General features: G+C 43.2%; 1 protein-coding gene across 5 annotated transcripts in view; it reads left to right on the top strand.

Moving 5' to 3' along the window:
• Positions 1 to 24,128, top strand: part of CDK15 (cyclin dependent kinase 15) — a 225,216-nt gene that overhangs the window by 124,890 nt on the left and 76,198 nt on the right. For all 5 annotated transcript variants that reach the window (XM_044304650.1, XM_044304651.1, XM_044304649.1 and 2 more), the window contains one exon: positions 11,776 to 11,839. In XM_044304650.1, coding sequence (XP_044160585.1) covers positions 11,776 to 11,839 — 64 coding nt within the window. The remainder of the gene's footprint in view (positions 1 to 11,775; positions 11,840 to 24,128) is intronic.

A 24,128-nucleotide genomic window follows, 5' to 3' on the forward strand; every position in this document is an offset into this window, starting at 1 on the left:
GCACTATTCGATTTTGTGTGGATTACCGGCGGTTGAATGCTTGCACTGCGCGAGACTCATATCCTCTGCCACGCATCGAGGAGTCTCTGACGGCTCTAGGACGAGCCAAATACTTCTCCACCCTGGATCTAGCAAGTGGGTACTGGCAAGTACCAGTGGCTGAGCAGGACAAGGCAAAGACAGCATTCATACTCCCCATGGGGTTATTTGAATTCAACAGGATGCCATTCGGACTGACTAATGCCCCTGGAACCTTCCAGCGGCTGATGGAGAGATGCCTGGGAGACCTGAATTTTGAAGCCACTCTGATATACCTAGACGATATCATCGTATACTCTGCTACTTTTCAAGAACACTTGAATCGGCTAGGGCAGGTACTCGAGCGACTGCGATCCCATGGCCTGAAGGTAAAGCCAAAGAAGTGTCATCTCTTCAAGAGGGAGATCGAGTACCTGGGCCATAGGGTGTCCCAAGACGGAGTGCTACCGTCCCAAGACAAAGTGGCTGCAATACGACAATGGCTAGTGCCGAGAACACTGCGTGAGTTGAAGGCCTTCCTGGGACTGACTGGGTACTACCGGCGGTTCATCAAAGACTACGCAAAAATAGCGGGCCCTCTGAATGAGTTGTTGAGAGGAACGGCTGGGCAACCCAAGGGCCAAAGTATCCCCTGGGGACAGAAACAGGAAGAGGCCTTCCAGGCCCTGAAAGAAGCCCTGACATCGGCCCCCATCTTGGCTTATGCCGATTTTGATAAACCATTCATCTTAGCTACTGATGGCAGCCTCTACGGACTTGGGGCAGTCCTGTCGCAGGTACAAGATGGACATGAGAGAGTGATCGCTTATGCCAGTAGATCCTTGCGAGATACGGAGCGAAACCCCCATAACTACAGTTCCTTCCGGCTGGAACTCCTTGCCCTGGTGTGGGCTATGACGGAGAAATTTGCAGGATATCTGACAGGAGCTAAGATCTTCGTACGGACGGATAACAATCCCCTGGCCCATCTGGGTACTGCCAAGTTGGGAGCCCTGGAGCAACGCTGGGCGGCTCGCCTCGCAAAGTATGACTTCTCAATTCGCTACCGCTCCGCTACAGAGAACACTAATGCTGATGGTCTCTCGAGGGTTACTTTTGAAACTCCAGTAGGGGATATGGATGAACAAAAGGAAGAAGATGAAACTCCTGACTTCCGCAAGTTCGCTCCCCCAACAGTCGCGGCCCAGACAAGTGGGGAGGCCCGTAAGCTACCCAAAGCATTGGGGAGAACTAATGAAGAATGGGGCAGATTGCAAGATGAAGACATTGGACTGCAGCAAATGAAAAGCTGGGTAACCCAGTGCAGGAAACCCAACAAAGAAGAAAGGACTGATCTGGATGCCGAGATGAAGTCCGTTCTACATCAATGGGACAGACTGGAAGTGCATGGAGCTGTTTTGTTCCGCAAGTGGCAACAGCCTGCCGACCTAGAGGCGAGGTGGCAGGTAGTGATACCCAGAAGAATGGCACGGGAGATAGCCAAAGAGGCTCATGAGTTTGGAGCTCACTTCGGGCCAGTCAAGACATACCAGTGGCTGCAGCGTTATGTGTATTGTCCGCGACTGGAGGCCACAGTTGAAGAAGTTTGCCGACAGTGTCGAGTGTGTGAACTCACGAAGAGTACAGAACAGAGAGCACCCCTACAGTCCATCCAGACCACAGAACCGCTGGAAGTGTTGATGATAGACTATCTTCTTGTGGGACAATCGTCAAGAGGTCCACAGTATTGCCTGGTCATGATCGACCACTTCTCCAAGTTTGCAGTAGTCACCCCAACTCGGGACCAGACGGCCGAGTCCGCGGCACGAGCCATTTGTCAAGACTTCATTCGGGTCTATGGGTGTCCAAAGCGGATCCATTCAGATCAAGGGGCGTGCTTTCAAGGAAAAGTGATGGAAGAGCTACATCGACTGTACGGCATTGAAAAATCCAGGACAACTCCTTATCATCCCCAAGGAAACGGAGCCTGTGAGCGCTTTAACCGCACATTGCTGCAAATGCTGAGGACGCTAGAGGAAGACAAGAGGGCACACTGGCCTGACTACCTGCCAGAATTAGTCTGGGCTTACAATAATCGTGTCCACACCACCACCGGTTACACCCCATACATGTTACTGTTCGGTAGGGCTGGTCGAGAGATCGTGGAATTAAACCTAGAACAGCCAGAAGACCTAATAGAGCGATCAACCACCTCATGGGTGAAAGAACACCGTCGGCGTCTCCAGACCATTCGCCGGTTGGCAGGTCAGCGGTTACAGGAGAGAGCTCATACAGACCGTCCTCCAGTTCAGGAGGTTCCATTGCAGCCTGGGGATCGGGTACTGGTACGAGAGAAACGTCCCAGAGGCAAGTTGAGTGAGCGTTGGGAAGTACAGCCGTATAAAGTGATCAAGAGAGTGTACCCTAATGGTCCGGTCTACGAAGTGCAGGTTGAGAATGAGGAATTTGCTTCACGGACTCTACATAGGAATATGTTACGGCCATGCCGGTCCAAAGATCCCGCACCTGTTCAGAGGACACCTCCTCCTGCCCCATACTCAGAACTTGTTATCTCTGATGGAGATTATGGTGAAGACTGGTGGACTGCTCCCAACACTGAAGGAGCCTCCCAGGTTACAGGTGATGAAGGCACTGTCACAGAACCATTGCCAGCCCGTAATGGAGAGGGGCCCTCGGACACACCCGAACCTCCTATTGTGGTGGATGAATCCAGACTGGCAGTTCCTAGTGGAGAGAGTCAGGTCGTAACAGATAGCCAGGACCTCCGGAGATCCAGTAGGCTTACTGCAGGGGTTCCACCAAACAGGTACGCTGCTGATGAGTTCATTTGGTCCACCTGTATGTATTGTGGACAATGTTGTACTGCTGTATAAAAAGTTACATTAACCATTATTTCTATGGACTATATAGCAAGGCCGAGGACGGCCACCTTTAAGTGGGGAGGCATGTAAGAGGCAGCCCTGATCATCCAGCAACATTTCCAACACATATATATATAGCAGACTGTCATGTTTCCCTCCAGCCACCAGAGGCCACTGTGGCTGAGTAGGACAGTGTGAGGAGTTGTTTCCAGAGGACAAGGAGTTAAGTGTTTTTCCCGGGCTGAGCAGAGAGCCTGGGGTGCAGGTGTCTGAGTACACAGGAAGAAGGACGCTGTGCACTGAGAGGGAGATCCACAGGGAAGATTAGAGTGACTTCTCCCTGCCAACCTGCTGTGACATGGTATCTGGGACATTAGAGTGTGTTTGCTCTCTGACTGAGCTGATGTGTCCTGGTGTAGAAGAGAGACTGCTGTAGTGTGAGGCACCTTACCAGAGGAACTGTGAGTGAATTCCAGGCCCTGCCTGATTACACGTCCAGAGCTGCTGATTATCTCTAACCAGAGTTACAGAGACTACAAAGAGAGGCCAGAGCTGAGCCACGCTGAAGCAAGCAAGGAAGCAAGCAAGCAACCAGATCGGGACCCAGACTGTACCTGCCTGCATGTGCCGGACACCGAACTGTGAGTGCACTGATGCTAACCGGAGCTAGGACATAGTGGAATAGGATTTAGTTTAGTGCACCGTAGAGGTGCACCCCGGGTAGCGGGGACAGATAGGACTACCTAGAAGAGAGTAGCCTGCTATTGTCTGTACCTGTGTTTGTGATTCATTTGTGTTCTTTATGCAAATTTCCATTATCTTTGTTGTGAATTCTCAAGCTGTTCATATTGTAAATCTGCTTCTCCGGCAGTTAGAGTTCTCCTTTAATAAAGCCGGTTTCTACTTCAGCCTCCTTGTCTGCTGCACTGTACTTGAGTCCTGCTCTACGGTCTCTTCCTCTGCTGACCGTTACACGCACCTATTATAATGAATGGGACCGGAGCAGACTTCCAGCAGCACGATGGGCTAGCGTTAGCACGGATCCGGCAGGCTGTTCCCCCGCCGGAACAGCTTGCCGGACCCTGCTACTGCAAGTGTGAAAGTAGCCTTAAAGAGGACCTTTCATTTGTAAAAACAATGTGAACTATGTATGCTGACATATAGAGTGGCGCCCGGGGATCTCACTGCACTTACTATTATCCCTGGGCGCCGCTCCGTTCTCCCGTTATGCCCTCCGGTACCTTTGCTCTGTAAGTTACAGTAGGCGGTGTCTGCCCTTGTCCTGTAGGCGTCTCCTTCTCCTAGGCTGCAGCACTGGCCAATCGCAGCGCACAGCTCACAGCCTGGGAGAAAAAAACCTCCCGAGCTGTGAGCTGTGTGCTGCGATTGGCCAGCGCTGCAGCCTAGGAGAAGGAGACGCCCACAGGACAAGGGAAGACACTGCCTACTATAACTTACAGAGCAAAGGTACCGGAGGGCATAACGGGAGAACAGAGCGGCGCCCGGGGATAATAGTAAGTGCAGTGAGATCCCCGGGCGCCGCTCTACATGTCAGCATACTTAGTTCACATTGTTTTTACAAGTGAAAGGTCCTCTTTAAACTGTAAGATGAGCATTGAGAGCTTTCTGAATGTATCTTTATTATACTGCCCACTAAGTTTTAGATATATGCCCAGTAACTTGTGACCACTGCTGACCAAATGTATTTTATAGTTCTTCCATTATATTCCGAAAAAACATAAATGCACATTGTTGCCTTGTTGCCACAGACCTGAAAATCCCTTCTAGAGGCGAACTATGCATTCCAGAAACACTTTAGATTCTTTTGTATATGTGATGCTAGTATATTCCTAAGAGAAACTGATCAAAACATGTCCCCTTCTGATTTCGGTGAGGTACAGATTTGTCATGTAGCAGCACTTTTGGCAGCACAGTTCTGGATGTGGATCCAGATCACCAAATATGCCTACCTCTGCCTGCCTTTAATTTTGGCACATATGTGTATAAATGAAAAAAATAAAAATAAATTATATATCTGGTGATGTGAATCCACAGAGTTTTTGTGAAAATACCTCCTCAATTCAGTAAGGGACATGTCATCTGATTCAGGCTCTCATGAGACTTTTGGGCGAGTAAAATCAATCGTATCATAGTACAGAAGTGAGATATTGGAAATGGCACTCACATTTTTAGTGTATACTGCCTTTTAAGTTTTATTCTACTAACCCTTACCTTGCAGAGTGCTTTAAAACAGAGACGGGGTAAGGTCAGTGGTGATTGAACAGTAGCCCCCACAGCACCCTCAGTCCGTGAAGATCGGCATGGATGATCATTCATTTAATTAGCCTTACTTGCACCTTTTTCCACTAGTCATCATTTATACAGGAAAGTACTGAAAATATATTTAAAAAATTAGTTTTTTTCCCTTAAAATTTCATAAGCGGCATTCGTCAGGATGCCACCCTAGGCAACTGCCTGTTCTACCTACCCTTTGTCCCACCCCAGCTTAGAAGTTTATTGGATAAAAGGACATTCTGCTTGTAACAATGTATCCCTTATCCTGTGGTGGACCCCCTCCGATCATGAGAATGGGGACCCTTTACCACTGAAATGAACATACCAGCAGGTTGGGCATTTGCACTGCCCCTTCTGCTGCTCAGCTATTTCCAAAACTCCTATAAAATGAACGGAGTGGCAATGCACATGCCTGACCTGATGCTCTGTTTATTTTGCAGGGTCCGGAGAGGTACAGAGTTCCATTCTCATGATTAGTGGGGGTCCCAGTAGTAGGTGCCACACCCATCTAATAGTTATCCCCTATGATGTGCATAGGGGATAATTTGTCACAACCCGAATAGCCCACATATTTTCAATTTATACATCAAGCTTAGCATGAATAAAAAATATTCCTATTGTATCCAGTGCATTTTATTTGCTACCTCCATGTCATGCATGGTGCTGTATTTTACTAATAGTGAATTATACTAACGTAACTCTTCATAAAAACTGCAAAAGAAGCCTCTATGTCCTCTACTATGACATTTTTAGATTGGCAGTATGAACCTGTGGAGAGGAAGAAGAAGTTCCTGCTGTTTGTTCGTGTCGCATGAGTCTGAATGTTTTCTTTATTGCTTGACCTTTCCTTGGTCTTCCCACACAGTCTGCAATAGGTCCTTCATCACAGGGTGTAAGCTTTGATCACCGAGTGTATATTCTAGGACTAAGAAAAGGATCATTTATCTTCATCACGCAAGAATGGCAGACCTTGCCGATAAATCAAATGGTTTCCTTTCCTAGGTTTTATATTTCTCCTTAGGCTACAAACGTTAAAGGTATAGTGATATTTTATTGAAAGTCACATCAGTCAGGATTGTGTCTAGCAGTAATAAAATACTCTATGGCCTCTTTCACACAGGCGTCTTATTTTTGGCCTGGATAAGAGGCGGGTGCATTGCGGGAAAATGCGTGATTTTTCCGCGCGAGTGCAAAACATTGTAATGCGTTTTGCACTCGCGTGAGAAAAATCGCGCATGTTTGGTACCCAAACCTGAACTTCTTCACAGAAGCTCGGGCTTGGGATTGATGTTCTGAAGATTGTATTATTTTCCCTTATAACATGGTTATAAGGGAAAATAATAGCATTCTGAATACAGAATGCATAGTATAATAGTGCTGGAGGGGTTAAAAAAAAAAAAAAAGTTAACTCACCTTCTCTTTATCGCGTAGTTCCCGGTCTCTTTACTTCTTGAATGAGGAGCTGTGGGCTAAATGACCTGTGGTGACGTCAGATCACATGCTCCAATCACTTGGTCCATCACCGTGGTGATGGAGCATGTGATCTGACGTCACCACAGGTCCTTTAGCCCACAGCTCATCATTCAAGAGGTAAAGAGACCGGGAACTACGCGATCAAGAGGAAAAGGTGAGTTAACTTTTTTTATTTTTTTTTAACCCCTCCAGCACTATTATACTATGCATTCTGTATTCAGAATGCTATTATTTTCCCTTATAAACATGTTATAAGGGAAAATAATATAGTGAATAGACTATCACCTAGCAACCATGCGTGAAAATCGCACCGCATCCGCACTTGCTTGCGGATGCTATGCGATTTTCACGCACCCCATTCACTTCTATGGGGCCTGCGTCGCGTGAAAATCGCACAATATAGAGCATGCTGCGATTTTCACTCAATGCACAAGTGATGCGTGAAAATCACTGCTCATCTGCACAGCCCCATAGAAATGAATGGGTCAGGATTCAGTGCGGGTGCAATGTGTTCACCTCACGCATCGCACCCGCACGGAAAACTCGCCCGTGTGAAAGGGGCCTATGGCCTCCACTAGATACCTGCACATTTTCATTTTTTATAACATATGACTGACATAAATAAGAAACCTTTAACGATATTTGGCGAGTAAATTCTCTGTGATGTGCTCTGAAAAAGTATTTGCCCGCATCCAGATGTCTCCCAATATAACTGGATGGACACTTGAAAGGGGTTTTCTGAGAGTTTAAGACTGATGACCTATCCTCTGGATAGGTCATCAGTATCTGATCTGTGGGGTCTGAAGCTCGGCACCCCTGTTGGTCAACTGTTGGGGCTCCATGAGTGCCGCTGTCTTTTCCTAGGCCAGTGAAGTCATATCCATTGGTCACATGGCCTAGACGCAGTTCAGTCCCATTCAGTGGATGAAGCTGTGCTTTGTAAGGTGTAAGGAGGCCATGGTTCTTACCGAAGCGAGGGAGTGCCAGGTGTTGGACCCCCACTGATCCTATTCTGATGATAGGTCATCTGTATTAAACACTAGCACAACCCCTTTAAAGAAGATGTAATATTAGACAAATAGTATACAAGTTAACACATAATATAGTTTTTAACTCCTTCCATGCACAGCCATTTTTCACCTTCCTGACGCTGCCTAATTTTGCAAATCTGACTTGTCACTTTATGTGGTAATAACTTTGGAATGCTTTAACTTATCCAAGTGCTTCTGAAAGTTTTTTTTAATATTTTGTGCTTGATGTTAGAGATAAAATTGGGTTGATAGGTTTTACCTTTATTTATTTTTAAAAAAAATCAAAAATTTGCAGACATTTAGGAAAATTAGCAAATTTCTAAATTTGAATTTAATGGATAGTGATACCTCACAAAATAGTTATTGCTCAACATTTCCCATATGTGTACTTTATGTTGGCATCATTTTGTAAATATCATTTTATATTTTTAGTATGTTAGAAGGCTTAGCATTTTTTAAGGACTAATTCAGTTTGGAAGTGACCTTGAGGAACATAACAACCCATAAATGACCCCATTTTAAAAATTTTACCTCTAAAATTATTTAAAACTGATTTTAGAAACTTTGCTAACCCTTCAGGTGTCCCACAGAAATGAAAGCAAAATGGAGGGGAAATAATATATATATATATATTTTTTTTTTTGCAGAATTTCCATTTTAATCAGATTTTCTGATAACAACAGCGGTTAAGAGCAAAACAAACCTCAATATTTATTACCATGATTCTGCAGTTTAAATAAACTTTTTATATATGGTCGCAAACTGCTGTATGGGCATACCTTAGTGCTCAGAAGGGAAGGAGCGTCTTATGGCTTTTGGAGGGCAGATTTTGCTGGAATGGTTTTCAGGCATCATGTCACATTTGAAAATACCCTGAGGTACCCCTACAGTGGAAATCCCCAAAACGTGACCCAAGTTTGGAAACTACACCCCCAAAGATTTTTTTAAGGGATGTAATGAGCTCTTTGACTCAACAGGAGTTTCATAGAATTTAGAAAAATTTGTCTGTGAAAAAGAAAAAAAATATTTTTTTTACAAGAAAAGTTCCCTTTCAAGAAGATCACACGAATATGATAATGATAATCACTGCAGCAGTTCACACAGCAGTAGATCTGTTAACAGTGGTGCACCACAAGTCCCAGAAAGGCCCAAACGCAGCACCAAGAAGCACAAAGCCCTCTCTGCACACTGTTCCAGACTGAAATGGCGGCATTTAGAGAGGGCTTTGCTACTCTACTTGCCCCTGTGATTGGCTGGTATAGCTTTTTGTCGTACATGTAACTTACTGAATAGCTTACACTGACTATTTAGAGGAATGGGAAAAAAATAGCAAGTCTGCCATTGTTTTTAAATGGAAGACCCCGTGGCACAATGCAATTGCAGATCGCTATTGATTGCAGCATCTAAGGGGTTAACAGCTTAATCAAGCACTGTTTCTGGTTGTTGCAGTTGGAGCCCGAATGTATATTACAACCTAAGCCTGCACCTTCACAATGAGGGACATTTAACAACCCACTTACAATTATGTAAATGTATTAATGTTGTGGGAAGGGGTTAAACCTATATAAATGTAGTGGAATTGGAGCTCTGGATCTGAGAAGCAAGACACATCAAGAAATAACCAGCACAGAAGTTTGGACTTTTTTATTTATTTATTTTTTACAGCATTGTAGATCTTTTGAATCGTGTGAAGTGTCATTGTGCACTGGGGGGGGGGGGGGGGGGGGGGGGGTAGGTAGAGTTTTGCAGTTAATAGTAGCTTCAGATGCTCTTTTATGTACAACCTTTTCTTTAGAATTAGAGCTCCTTTAATCTGTATTAAAAGAAAAAAGAGGGAGAGACAACCACTGTATAGTAAAGCTCGTAAAACTATTTTATTCTTAGATGTAACTTTTTTACATGCATCATACATTGAACTTTTGCTTTCTTTAGATGTATCAGATGACTCATCAGGTATTACACAGTATACCAGACTTGGACTATGGACACCGTCAGGGCAATTATTTATGATTACTTTTTACTCATTTGGGCTAAAAAAAAAAAACATTTTTAAATGGGTCTGTATTAAAAATTTTCAACAGTTTTTGTGATAAGTGCGGTTAGAAAATCTGTTTATTTGCAGACTGTCCCTCCTGAGTGCCATCAGCTGACTGCTTATGTGAAGCCTTATCTCTGATTTTCTTTTCTTTTTTTGAATCAGATAATTTTTATTTGACATTTTCTGAAAATCACAAAAATACAAAGAAAGAAAACAGCCTGCACATTATACATGCATCAGTTGATAACAATAGTATCATAGTATTACATGATCGGCCACAGAATAACTTCCATGAGTATGTAACATGTCAACGGGCATATCATAAGATGCACCGAAGATCAAGTAATCTAGTTACACAGTATACCATGTACAAACCACCTTCCCGTCCTTTGTAACTAACGAATATAGGCCCAACCCTCCCTACCCAACTATAACCCAATACCCCCCCTCCTTACCCGAGCGATGGAACGGATCCGAACTCCAACAACATTTACTTTATTAATGTATCTTAAGCATAACCATTGGTGTACTTCTCCTGTCCGTTGAACATTCCACTGCACCCCCCCCCCCCCCCCGCGTAGTACAAAACACTTTCATACATCGTACGTCTACAGCTAGTTAAGCTGAAGAAAAAAGAAATCAGGGACTGAGCCTTTACCTTCCCATAGTCCCCCTAAGAAGTAAGAAGAGAGGCTAATCCGGACACTGTATCCTAAATTTCTCCCAATTATCCCATATTTTGTTAAACTTCGTTACACATTGTCTTTTAACATATACACCTTTTTCCAAGCATATTATATCTGACATCCTACTAAGGAATTCTCCCCTAGACGGTGGTTGCGGTCTAAGCCAGAATCTGGCTATTAGTTTCCTAGCCTGGAATAACAGACGCTGCACTCCCAAACGGTGATGACGATTTTTGATGTCTAATATTCCTACTATACATGTTCTCGGACCATCTCTGATTTTCTGATCTCATAAACACCCATTTAAAGAGATTGTCAAGCCATTAATATTGATGACTTATCGCCAGGATCTGATCGGTGGGGGTCTGACACCCGGGCCCCCCCCCGCCAATCAGCTGTGAGATGAGGAGCCGGCGCTCCATGCGAGCACTGCTTCCTGGTCTTCACACTACACCTCATCTCCTGTGGAGCAGCGGCATAGTGTAATTGCAAATACTTGTATTAGTACTTGTATAACACTGCACTTCCGAGACGAAATGAAGCATAATGAAGAGGAAGCAGCGCTCAGATGGAGCTCCACCTCCTCTTCAAACAGATGATTGGGGGGGGTCCCGGGTGTCGGACCCCCGCCGATCTGATATTGATGACTTATCCTGATGACAGGTCATCAATATTAACGACTGGGCAACCCCTTTAAGCCATATTCTTATCAGTTTGACAAAAGTTTAGCTATAATGAGTGTTTATGAGGTCAGTAGAGCAGAGATAAGGCTTCACATGAGCGTTAACTGACGGAACTGAGGAGGAACAGTCTGCAAATAGACCGATTTTTAACTGCATCTAAAAATGATTTTTAGCCAAAAATTAGTAGAATGCAATCATAAAAAGAATCTCCCTAAAGATGTTCATAGCCTTTAAAGAGAACCAGTAGATATAGCCAGAAATAGAGACATTTTTTTTTATCAGTGGTTATGGTTACCTACGATTTATATCCTTCTGCCATATTCTGCAGTGTTGTATATTGGTCTCTGTCTCCAATGGGTATACTTTTTACAGTAGTTTGTCAGAGTCATCAGAATGCATCCTGAGTTCACATCCGTTCTAGTGATGATGTACAGTGTATACTGTCGATAACCATACATATAGAGGAAATATGCTGGGGGGGGGCAGGTAACCAGAGCAATGAGAAATTGCTTTTCCTGGTACAACAAGGTTCCATCACCTATACTTATATTATAAAAAAAAGATCACTGATAATGTAAATTGTTGGTACCTGTCATGTCCCCTTTATTCCATGTGTAGGGAAAGAACATTATTCTTACAGTGTTATTAATGAAATACAAATTCTTGCAGGTTATAGGGACACCAACAGAAGAAACATGGCCTGGAGTATCTCAACTTCCAAACTACAAAGCAGGTAAGGAGATGTCTTCTGATACAGAGCTGTGACTTGCAGGAGTTTTCCTGTACTGCGATATTGATGGCCTGACCTTAGGATAGGTCATCAAAATCAGATTGGTGGGGGTCCAACACCCAGCACCCCCCTGATCAGCTGATTCAGGCAGCCTCGAGTGCCAGAAACTATACAGTGGACAGAACCGAAAACACAAGATTTGGTCCCCTGTGTAGTGGTCATGCCAGGGTACTGCAGCCTAGCTTCTAATTGTGTAAATGGGAGCTGAGCTGCAGTACACTGGCACCGGAAACTGCACAGTGGACGGAGCATTCTGCCCACTGTATGGTGTCTAACACCTACCTGAAACATCTGATCTGATTGTGCTCGGTGCTGGACCCCCACAATCTGATATTGATGACTTACCTTGAAGTCAAGTCCTTCTATATTTAGCTACCTTTAAAGTTTCTACACTTTGACTAAAATTGTGTTTTAAGCAATTTTTAGTACTGGTAATCTATTCTAATAATGACAATGCACACAGTGATGTCCGTGCACAGGAATACATTTTGCAGTTACATCACAGACCCTGAATAATGCACACAACATAATCTCATCACATGGATAACACACACAGTGATGTCACAGTACAAGGATCATAATATAGCGATGTCACACCAGGCAGATAATGTATAGCGTGATGTTATAATATTGACATAAACAGTGATATCTCTACACCGGGATAATAAAGATTGTGGTGTCTCAGCATAGGAGTGATAACCGTAGGACAGGAATAGTAAAGTGATGTCATTCTGCAGGGAAAATAAACATTGTGATGTCATAGGGAAGGAATATTGCACACAGTAATAACAGTAATGTGTTACAGACCACCATTATGTCACAACACAGAGATAATAAACAAGGCATCGTAACACAAGGATAATGCACACAGTGATGTCACACTACTGGGATTATAAACATCAATGTCAAAATACACTGGTAAACTCTGACATTACTTTCTGTGGGAGAGTGCCTATGGGTCTGCTCAAGCTAGGAGTGACTGCATCCCTTATTGGCTCACATCTGCTGTGATCGGAAAACATAAGACGCACACTGGTCCATATTCACTAATGTGCTTGCAGCAAAAATCTGCCTAAAAATCTGACAGATCAGATACACAGTATGTAGTCCTCATCCGTATGTCCGTGCGGCTGTTCCACAAAAAAGATAGAAAAGTCCTATTCTTGTCCATGTGCGTACAAGAATAGGCAGTTCTACAATATAGGACGCACGGAAATGGCGGGATGCACACGACCAGTATCCATGTTTTGCGGATCCCTGGTTTGCGAAACGCATAATGGATATGGTTGTGTGCATGAGGCCTAAGGTTAATCTATATCTGTAATCTGTTGCCCCATTGGACAGATGACCTCCACAGACTGATGTGTAGGAATCAGACTGCTCAGCCCGTACAAGTGTAGAATATGACCTTTTAAATGTTTACTTTTGGTCATTTCTTAGTCATTCAAAGGCAGTTTAACCACAAGACCAGACCAAAAGCCTTAATAACCACGAGAAATGTTCAAAAGTCCTTATGAAAAAGAATCAGAAGCTAAGGAAGCATTAATGGTTGGAAAAAAAGGGCTTTGGGATTTATCAGCGCATAGATCAATCACCTGAAAGAGAGGGGTGGTACTCGTGACCGTGTTTTAGTGAGGGGCTCGCTCTGCTCCATTTTTGCCCCCAAACCCTCCATTCACATGCTCCACATCCCCTCACAATGGCTTGGATACACTGACTTAAAACTGACACTCTACAGACAATTAGCAGACACATTAATCAGAGCAGATGGGGCCGAGGCTGGCGCTCCATGCAGAAACCAACACCAATATAATGGAGGATCACGATGATATACTGTCTCATTTAGCAGTGTTTGGATATCTGCATTTTCTAGCCCTTTCGAGCAATCCCTATGTTCTCACAGGCCGGTCTTACGTCTATTAGGCGGGTATACGTTTACATGTACGGGCAGCTACAGACCAGTTTTATCTATTTCGTTTCTTCAGCACCAACATAAAACTTTGCAATAACTTTTTTTTCAGTTCTATTGGGTGGCGAGGTGACCCAAAAAAGTAAAATTGTCCATTTTATTTTATCATACTGTTACGACGTTCACTGTGCATGATAAATAAATGTCATATTTGAGAAATATTTTATACTTAATAGTGCAGACATTTTCATACACAGCGATACCAATTATGTTTATTTTGTATTTATTTTTATTTGTAAAAGGGGTTAAGGGGTGATTTGAATTTTTTCATTTAATTAAAAAATAAAAAAATGTCATTTTTGTAATATGCGATCCTCTGATACCATCTGACAGAATACTATTGCAGTCTAAGGGATTTTTACTGGCTGTCTGTAAAGCCCTGCCCCAGGCAGGGCTTTAACAGGCAGTTTTCTATGGTAGGCCTGGCCTAAACAAGACCCAAGGTTGTCATAGTAATTGATCATTGTCCTGCAATTTTGCCATGGGTGCTCTAATTAGATATCAGAGGGAGATTTCTCTTTCCCTCAGTCTAACTGCTCAGATGCCGCTGTCTCTATTGACTGTGGCATCTGAGGTTAAATGACTAGGATTGGAGTCATCTCTGATACTGGTCATTGCGGCAGGGTGTCATGACTAATAAGTTTGCTGGGTCTCAAGACTCTCCTTGAGCCCACAGAGCTGACATGAGAGGATATGTGTGGTCATCAGTGTATTGTGTCCACAATAAAACAGTAATTCTTCATACTTAAAGGGGGTGTGTCACAAAACATATTTGACATTTTTAAAAACCAGCACCTGGATCTGAATACTTTTGTAATAGCATGTATTTAAAAATTTTGTATAGCTAGTGAGCTATTAAATAAAATGTATCTGTATAGCGCCACCTGCTGTTTGTTCTTTTCTTATTTTTTTGGGTCTGTCTCACTGAGCTGGTCGAACATGCTGAGTTTAAATCTTTAACTGCCGGCAGCCATATGTTCTGTTAGAATCTGTGGCAGTTACAGGGTGAGAGCTGCAGCAGAAAGGACATGCCCCCTGAGCTGTCAGGCTGAAGATAATCTATCAGAGCAATTGAAGCAGTAAATATGGAGATCTCTAGACCCATGTTTGGTACAGGGCTGGTTCAGCTTTGTCAGAAACAGCTTGTCATGTACTATAGGATGTCTGATTTTCATTTTTCACCTTAGTCATGGCATAACCCCTTTAAATAAGTTTTTACCTTTTTTAGATATTAGTTCACATCATGTCAGGGAAGCTGACAACATACTATTAGGTGGAGGCCAAAATAGTGTCATTTGGCTCTGTCTAGCTGGTATACGTCATTATACAACAATAAAGTATGGCATAGTAGAGTAATTAAAAAAAGAAGTTCACTGTTAAATACATTGTTCCCTCCATGTCTGCTCTCCAGTGTGAGAACCCTACAAGCCAATCTCCAAACAAACAGATCTACACTGACTCTTTCAGCTAACAGTCAGTATACTGTTATTTGCAGTTTCTTCTCCAGCCACAAGAGGGAGACAAAAATCTATTTTCTTCATACAGAATGAAAGCGCGCATTTCATTGTTAGAATATATACTGCTGCATGCAGGGGCGGACTGGGAATTTAAAGAGGCCCTGGAAAAAATACTAAAAGTGGCCCAATTTTGTAGTCACGTCCAAATTGATGGAAGGCAGGGCCAACACAAGTAGGCGAGGCCAGCAATACCATATTGTGGCACATTATACAACTGCAACAGAGCCAAATACCACAGTCTATCACAAAATTCTGCCATCGGCACAAAATACACCCCCAAAAACTTCCACTGGCCGGCTGTGAGGAGGGCTCAGGCGGCCCCCTGGGCATTGACCACCTGGAAATTTCTCTGTAAGGTCTATGACCAATCCACCCCTGGCTGCATGCACATAACTATATCAGTAAGGCCCCTTTCACACGGGCGAGTTTTCCGTGCGGGTGCGAAGCGTGAAGTGAACGCATTGCACCCGCACTGAATCCTGACCCATTCATTTCTATGGGGCTGTGCACATGAGCGGTGATTTTCACGCATCACTTGTGCGTTGAGTGAAAATCGCAGCATGCTCTATATTGTGTGATTTTCACGCGACGCAGGCCCCATAGAAGTGAATGGGGTGCGTGAAAATCGCATAGCATCCGCAAGCAAGTGCGGATGCGGTGCGATTTTTCACGCATGGTTGCTAGGTGAGTCTATTCACTGTATTATTTTCCTTGCAATAATTACAGGACCTTTGATGACATCACTCCGGTCATCACATGGTACGTCACCATGGTAAAAGATCATGTGACATATACCATGTGATGACCGGAGTGACGTCATCAAAGGTCCTGTAATTATTGCAATGCTCACCACAGGTCCTATTCAACAAAAGACAGATGCCGGGCCGCGATCAAGTGGACTAAGGTGAGTTAAACCATTTTTTATTTTGTTTTAACCCTTCCATCGCTAGTTTACTATGCATTCTGTATTCAGAATGCTATTATTTTCCCTTATAACCATGTTATAAGGGAAAATAATATAATCTTCAGAACATCAATCCCAAGCCCGAACTTCTGTGAAGAAGTTCAGGTTTGGGTACCAAACATGCGCGATTTTTCTCACGCGAGTGCAAAACGCATGACAATGTTTTGCACTCGCGCAGAAAAATCGCGCATTTTCCCGCAACGCACACGCCTCTTATCCGAGCCAAAAATATGACGCCCGTGTGAAAGAGGCCTAAGGCTACTTTCACACATGCGGGTGTCCGCCTGCTGAGCGGAGCGGAGGCTGAACGCCGCCAGACTGATGCAGTCTGAGCGGATCCGCATCCATTCAGACTGCATCAGGGCTGGACGGAAGCGTTCGGGTCCGCTCGTGAGCCCCTTCAAACGGAGCTCACGAGCGGACAGCCGAACGCTAGTGTGAAACTAGCCTAAACATGATGAACCTGTGGAGATCAAACGTCATTAAAGGGGTTGAGCCATAGTTTTTTTTTATTTATTTTTTCTGTTCACATAGCCTTATGAGAGCATGATTTTTGTGGGATAAGTTGTACTATTTAATATTGCTTACAACGTACTGGGAAACTGTAAAAAAAAATTCAAATAGGGTGCAATTGGAAAAAAATGTAATTGCACCTTAGTTTAATGGGTCTAATTTTTACAGCATTCCCCATGCGGTAAAGGTGACCTGTTCCCTTCATTCTCCATATCAGTCTGGTTACAGCTATACCACATTTATATAGTTTTTCTTGTGTTTTAATACTGAAAAAAAATAAAACCTTTTTTCTTTGCATTTTTGCTGGGCTATCTGTGTTTTTTAATGATACCATTTTGGAGTGTGTATCATCCATTTTTGGTGAATTGACCATTTAGATTATTTTTTTCCCATTACGGCATTCACGGTATAAGATATACATTTATATTTTAAATAGTTCAGGCATTTTGGGACGCAGCGGTGCATATGAACTTATTGTTTATTTTTGTTATGGTGAAAAGGGGATGATTTAAATTTTTATATGTATTATTTTTTTTTATATTTTTTAAAAACTTTAAAAACTCTTTTTAAAGGGAATCTGTCACCTCGGTATTAAACCAAAATTATGTCCTTAAAGCACTTCATACCTTCTTTCCATATGTTTTTTCTTTTTCCTTGGAGCTCGCTTTATATCTTCATAAAATCCGCTTTTATCCATATGCTAATGAGGTATTAAGGTGTCCAGAGCGGCGTTATTTTCATTTAAAGGTGCTCAAGGGACGCCTCCATTGAGTACCTAGGCCTGCCCCCCTACAGAGCCCAAGCACGCCTTTCCTCCGCTTATACATGACGCTCCCAGCAGCGCCGTTGCCTCCCCCACCCTTATTATGTCACCAGGAGCTGATAACATCGCCCCACCTTAATGCCTCATTAATCGTTTAATGTCGATCATCTAGGTGACAGATCCCCTTTAAGCCCCCTGGGGGACCTGCATGTGCAATCACTAGATTGCTTTTCCCATACACTAATGTGATTTAATACATAGTGTAAGGGAAATTTAGTATATTCCAATGCAGTACTGCCACCTACAGGCCTACATTGGAATATTCACTGCTATTGGCCTTCTACAGGCTCCAGTCTATCGCCACTAATGAATGGCCTCCCTGATCTCCGTGCAGGGATGCCATTTAGGCCCTGGGAGTGCAGTGCACCCGGAGAAAGCCACATCAGATGCCGTGGTCACAACTGACCACGGCATCTGAGGGGTTAAATATCTGCAGACATTAGTCCTGGGTGTCTGCTGTGTGGAACCAGGTGGTTATGGTGCCTGCTCCACTCCAGATCTCTCTGCATCTTTAAGGAGACGACTTTCCCCTTAGACTACTTTCACACTAGCGTTAGAGGAATCCGGCAGGCAGTTCCGTTGCCAGAACTGCCTTCCGGATCCGTAAATCCGTGTGCAAACGGATACCATTTGTTTCCGGATGCGGATCCGTTTGATAAATGGATTAAAATACCGGATCCGCCTCTCTGGTGTCATGTGGAAAAACGGATCCGGTATTTATTTTTTCATTTTTAAAGGTCTGCGGATGCGCAGACCGGAAAACCGATCAGTTTTTCCGGAACACTTGGTATCAATGAAAAATAATGCTGGATCCGGCATTCTGGCAAGTGTTCTGGAATTTTGGCTGGAGAAAATACCTCAGCATGCTGTGTTTTTTTTCTCCAGCCAAATAACGTAAAAGTGACTGAACTGAAGACATCCTGATGCATACCGAACGGAATGCTCTCCATTCAGAATGCATTACGACAAAACTGAAGCGTTTTTTTTTCCGGTATTGAGCCCCTAGGACAGAACTTAATACCGGAAAACTTTAACGCTAGTGTGAAAGTACCCTTACATGTCTACCGCATATCGTCAAGGGGTTAATATTGCTAGGATATGTCTTGGTGGTATGTACAAATTATAATTAACATGAGTGATTTTGCTGCTTCTAGTCAGTTCTGTGTCGTCTTCTAAAATGTATCTCTCTCTCTGGACTGTATTACTGTGGCATTTAGATGATGTCTTAGGTTACTTTAGTAACATTTTTGATATGAGGATCGGAACCTGTTGTGAAACACTAGTAACATTTTCCATGTTGTCATCGCTCATGACAGACACACTTCTAGGGCATTCTGTCAGCAGGAAAGGTCTCCACACTGCTCCCTTAACATAACATTAAAGCTTCTTGGAGACACGTCCTGCTGCTTTATCCCACTGAGAATGTACCGACAGTTTCTCGTCTGTACATAATAAAAATAATTCAACCGTTATATGTGCGGCTATTTAAGCCATGAAACATCAGCAGAACTCGTCAGCACCAGGTAAATGAGGATTTAAGAAAACTGTTGAAATAGTTTTCTCTCATTTTAGTAAATAGGGATGAACTTAAAGAGCAGTTTTACCTCTCTGAGAGCTGATCTCAGCAGCTGAGACTGGACTGAGGGATTATGCCGCTCTTGTGGATGAGACAAATGTCTCGTTTTGTTCACATTTGTGCAAAGGGAGTTTCCTGCTAAATAAAAAAAAAATGCAATAAAAGTTGAAAACATGAGGTAAAGCTACACTTTAGGCAGGATTCACACCAGCAGTTTATTAGAGGTTTCAGCGCTTCCTTTGGCTAGGTAATATTGAAGTATAAAGAAAAGACGTAGCGCTCTTCCATAGAGATTTTCTCTGATTCCATTTTATGGAACCGTAGAGATCCTCTGTGCCGCTATATGGCACCTCGAGGTGGCATCACGTTGCTTCTATCCCTGTTATATGGCGTGTGTTTAAACAAAAATTACTGTGGAGTTGTGTAATTTGCTGGCAGTCTTCATCTCTGTACAGCGCGTGCGCCAAATGCACTCTCTTGAATATTCAGGGCCAGGTATGAATATATTTTTACTGCCTGGCCTGTCAGTCTTAGCAGTGGAGGTGCAGCATAGTAGATATGGAACGGAGCCTCAGGATGCAACGAGGTGCAACAGCACCACTATCGTTGCACCTAGGGGCAAATTAACATAAAATAAAAAACACTTATTTCTCCATATTGGCAGCAGCTTTGAAGATGAGACCAAGGGCCATACAAAGAAGTTACCAGTATGCATCTGGAGTGTACATTGGATTGATACTAATCTATCTTATGACAGATTTCCTTTAAAAGTCTATACAAAATGCATCTGTAGGGTACTTTCACACTAGCGTAAATATTTTCCGGCATTGAGTTCCGTCACTAGGGGCTCTATACCGGAAAATAACTGATTAGTTTTATCCCCATGCATTCTGAATGGAGAGCATTCCGTTCAGGATGCCCCAGGATGTCTTCAGTTCAGTCTTTTTGACTTTTTTTTATCTCCGTCCAAAATTCCGGAACACTTGCCGGAATGCCGGATCCGGCATTTTTTCCAATTGACATGCATTAATGCTGGATCCGGCCCCGAGTGTTCCGGCAAAACGGATCCGGCACTGCGGTCTGTGCATGCTCAGACCGCAAAAAATGTTAAAATAATAAATGCCGGATCCGTTTTTCCAGATGACACCGGAGAGACGGATCCGGCACTTCAATGCATTTGTCATATGGATCAGGATCCTGATCCGTCTAACAAATGCCATCAGTTTACAGGCGCTTTGACGGATCCGGCAGGCAGTTCCGGCAACGGAACTGCCTGCCGGAATCCTCTGCCGCAAGTGTGAAAGTACTCTAATGCGGCCCTGTATATGAGGCCTTATATCCCACTCTCTACTTGGCAAAAATCACACTTTGTGAACTTAGCCTTGAGTTCCATTTATATGGGCAGATTATTGAGCCACTTATAAAGAACAAATGCCCCATGTTAATGTACCCAGCTGCCAGAGTAGCTCTGTCCCTCCATGCTGGCTGCAGACTAATTCTTGCCAGCCAGGTCTCTCTGTGCCCATATGCCACATGCGCCTTAAAATGCCAGAGCACACACCCTATTCTTCCTCAGCCAGTGGTTGGCTATTCAGGGGTACTTAGGGTACCTTCCCCTATGGGAAGGTGCCTGAGCAATAGGTTCTAGTGTCCTGCAAAGGTGTGCTGTTCTATGTTTGTCTGCTTGTGTACCAAATTCTGCTTGTTTCGCGGACCTGACCTGACCTTGATCTTTCTGCCACCATATATGCTCATCTCCGTTCTGACCCTGAACTGCCCACCCTGACCTTGAACTGTTTATCGTATCATATGAATTCTACCTGCCCTTACACCAGCTTGTCCCTGATTATGGTTTTGCCTGACCCCTCAGGGGTTTGCACTATTGTCTTATGACCCTCTTGGATCAGCTGTCACTAGAGCAGAAACTACTCCAAGAGGTAGCAGCCTGGTGGTTTCCCTGCAGTGGAGTCCAGATCCAGATGTACAGGAATTAAAGGGTGGAGACCGTTTAATAACACCCCATTGGCATGGCCCCAAGCCAAATCTGTTCACAGGACATAGGGTAAAGACTAATTATCTTGCTTCTCTCATTGCTTCCAAACTTGTGTGTGCATATGATTTGGCACCTGTTTTACAAAAATGTTTGGATGGGTTCCTGAAAGCTCAAGAGAGGGGTTGTTGTGTCAAAGCCCAAAAAGGCTTCCACTATCTCTCTTAATAATTACTGTCTTCTAGCTTTAATACCATTGGTAATTAAATGTTTTGAGGAGTTAGTTTGATGCCACATCAGTGAGGTATTGGTGGGTAAGGAGGACCATTTAAAATTTGCTTATAGGAGGAGTAAATCTACAAAGAATGCGGTAGCTTTGGCTATGCACACAGTCTTGAAACACGTGAATGTTAGAGTTAATTATGTGTAAATTTGATTTGTGTCCTTTAGTTGAGCATTTAGCACCGTGATACTCTCACAGCTGGTAGAAAACTTATGGAGACTTGGGCTGTCAATAGATGAAGCCCGAGTTTCCATGTTCAAGTTTTTTTATGTGCTTTTTGAATCTGCCGGAAGTTTTTTAGATTGGTTTCAAAAAGAGTAGAAGACTCAGAGTTTGCTTTACATGTGTCTTCCGTTTATGATCTGTTGCTGGCTCTGACTTCAAAAACTGCATCAAAAAGACTGAATGTGGGAACCCAGCCTTATGCAGTTGGCTATAATGAGCTTCCTGACTGATATGAATCAGGTGTTTAGGGTTGGAAGAGCTGTACCACAGGGGCGTTCTTGGAATCCTGTCTTATTCTCCCTTTACACTTCTGATTGTGTGACATGTCACTTCTGATGATATTAATTGGCGAGATTATGAATGAGGATGAGACAACATATCAGTCTGAGATATAACATCTGGAGAGATGGACTGAGGAGAATAATCTGTTTCTGAATGTGGAGAAAACTAAGGAGATAGTAACTGATTGCACAAAGAACACCTAGGAGCATTTTCAGATTAGTTTGGAATAGAAGAATTCTATGAATTACTATCTCTGATGATCTTTCTGCCACCATATATGCCACTGTAAACAAGGCCCAACAGTGTATACATTTTTAAGAAAGTTGAAAAATGTGGGTTAAGTGTTGATACTTAGCAGAAAGTTTCCGAGCTGATATTGAGTGTGTTCTAGTGCAGTTCAGGGTGGCTATGCTGAAGGATCAGCACTTGATATGCAGACTGGCAAAAGCCACTAGATCCATAATTAGTCATCATTTTTCAGAATAGTTGGAAATTTTTGAGAAGCAATGTGTTGGTGCTGTAAATAGGATTTTGCAGGACCAATCACAACCCTCTCTGTTTAGGCATTAAGCGAAAAACATGCAAGTTCAGAGAGTTTTTATCCTTCTAGTACAACTTTTAAATGTTCACAAATGAATGTATTTATAGGGCTGTGGAGCGCTAAACCTATTGTGTTTTTTATATATTTGAAGATTTAGAAATGCCATTGTAATTTTCACAGTCTGGCAATCAGGTTTCTATTCTACCTAGTAGGAAATTAAGACATTCAAATTTGATGTAGATTGTAATGAACTTGACACAAACGTCATTTATTACTCTGCTTTCTGGTGTACTTCTGGTAAACAAACCTATAATATGGTCCTGCACATCCAGAAACACATAAACTCATGCATTTAGCACAATAAAAGTTCAATATCTACGACAAAACACAGGTTCTAGCAGCTTGAGAGCCTCGTGAAATCCTTGAGGAGCCTCTCTGGGGCAGCCAGGCTAATGTAAAACAGAGCCCTGATTACCTCTGCAGTCAGAGTTTACTAGACAAGCAAACAACCCTGCAAAAATATTCAGCAGGATGTGTGTGCAGTTGGAGGGGGGATCTCATTGTTAACCTTTTCACCACCCAAACCTACATATGAGGGTTGATACCAAAAGGGCCTTGCTTTGTCAATGTAGTTTGTGTCTGTTTGCATTGAAGTCACCGTAGTGTGAATAACCGAGAAAGTTGAGATCATTGGTTTCTATAGTGAGCACACTCTAACAATGTATGAAATGTTTTGTAGACCATGAACACAACAAGAAGCATTCATGGGTCGTCAAGCTCTGGGGAAATCGTGATATGCAGCTCATATCCTGTACTATCTAGAGATCAATGATTTCTCCTTTCCCAGCTGTTGAAGGCGTAGTGCCCATGAATTCATAGCAAATGTTGTCCCAAAGTTGACCGTACATATTAGATAACTAATAATGTGGTGGCTTTTAGACCCTTGCCCTAGGGTCTGAAAAGCTGAAATTTTCTTCTCCGATTCTGTTTTCCTCCAAAAAGTGGTAACCCCAGAGATCTCTAGCAACAGCTCATTTCTCTCTCTCTGTTGCATGGGGCATTGACCATGTCACGGGTCTGTGACTTGCTTTAGGCCAGCTGTCACCACTGTCGTCGTCCCCTCCACACACACACACATGAATGCTTGAATCCAGCTGAAATCCAACATTCCCAATCCTTATCTCCCCACCATCTGTTAATGGGGGAAAGTTAGAAGGCCCCCATACACATAAGATGATTGGCTCTTAGCTGGTGGCGCCAGACTTGGTGAGTTTGACCAAGACACATCTAATATGTATAGGCAGCTTTGCTCCGTAAGCCAATGAGTTAAACATAGTGAGATATTCCACAAAATTCTGCAATATTGGCAGCACTCAAACAGTTGCTGGCTTATATCTGATATTTTACATGGACAAAGGATTGGATTTTTATGTAAACTTCGATCTCTGCAGTGTGTGGACAGAACAAAAGCTGGCGCTCTTCAAGAAAATCTCCTTGGTTTATTTAAATTCACACCATCTGAAAAAAGGAGGCAACCCAGACATGAATT

Source organism: Bufo gargarizans, chromosome 8 (genome assembly GCF_014858855.1).
Source record: "Bufo gargarizans isolate SCDJY-AF-19 chromosome 8, ASM1485885v1, whole genome shotgun sequence".
In the NCBI taxonomy this organism is placed as follows: Eukaryota; Metazoa; Chordata; class Amphibia; order Anura; family Bufonidae; genus Bufo; species Bufo gargarizans.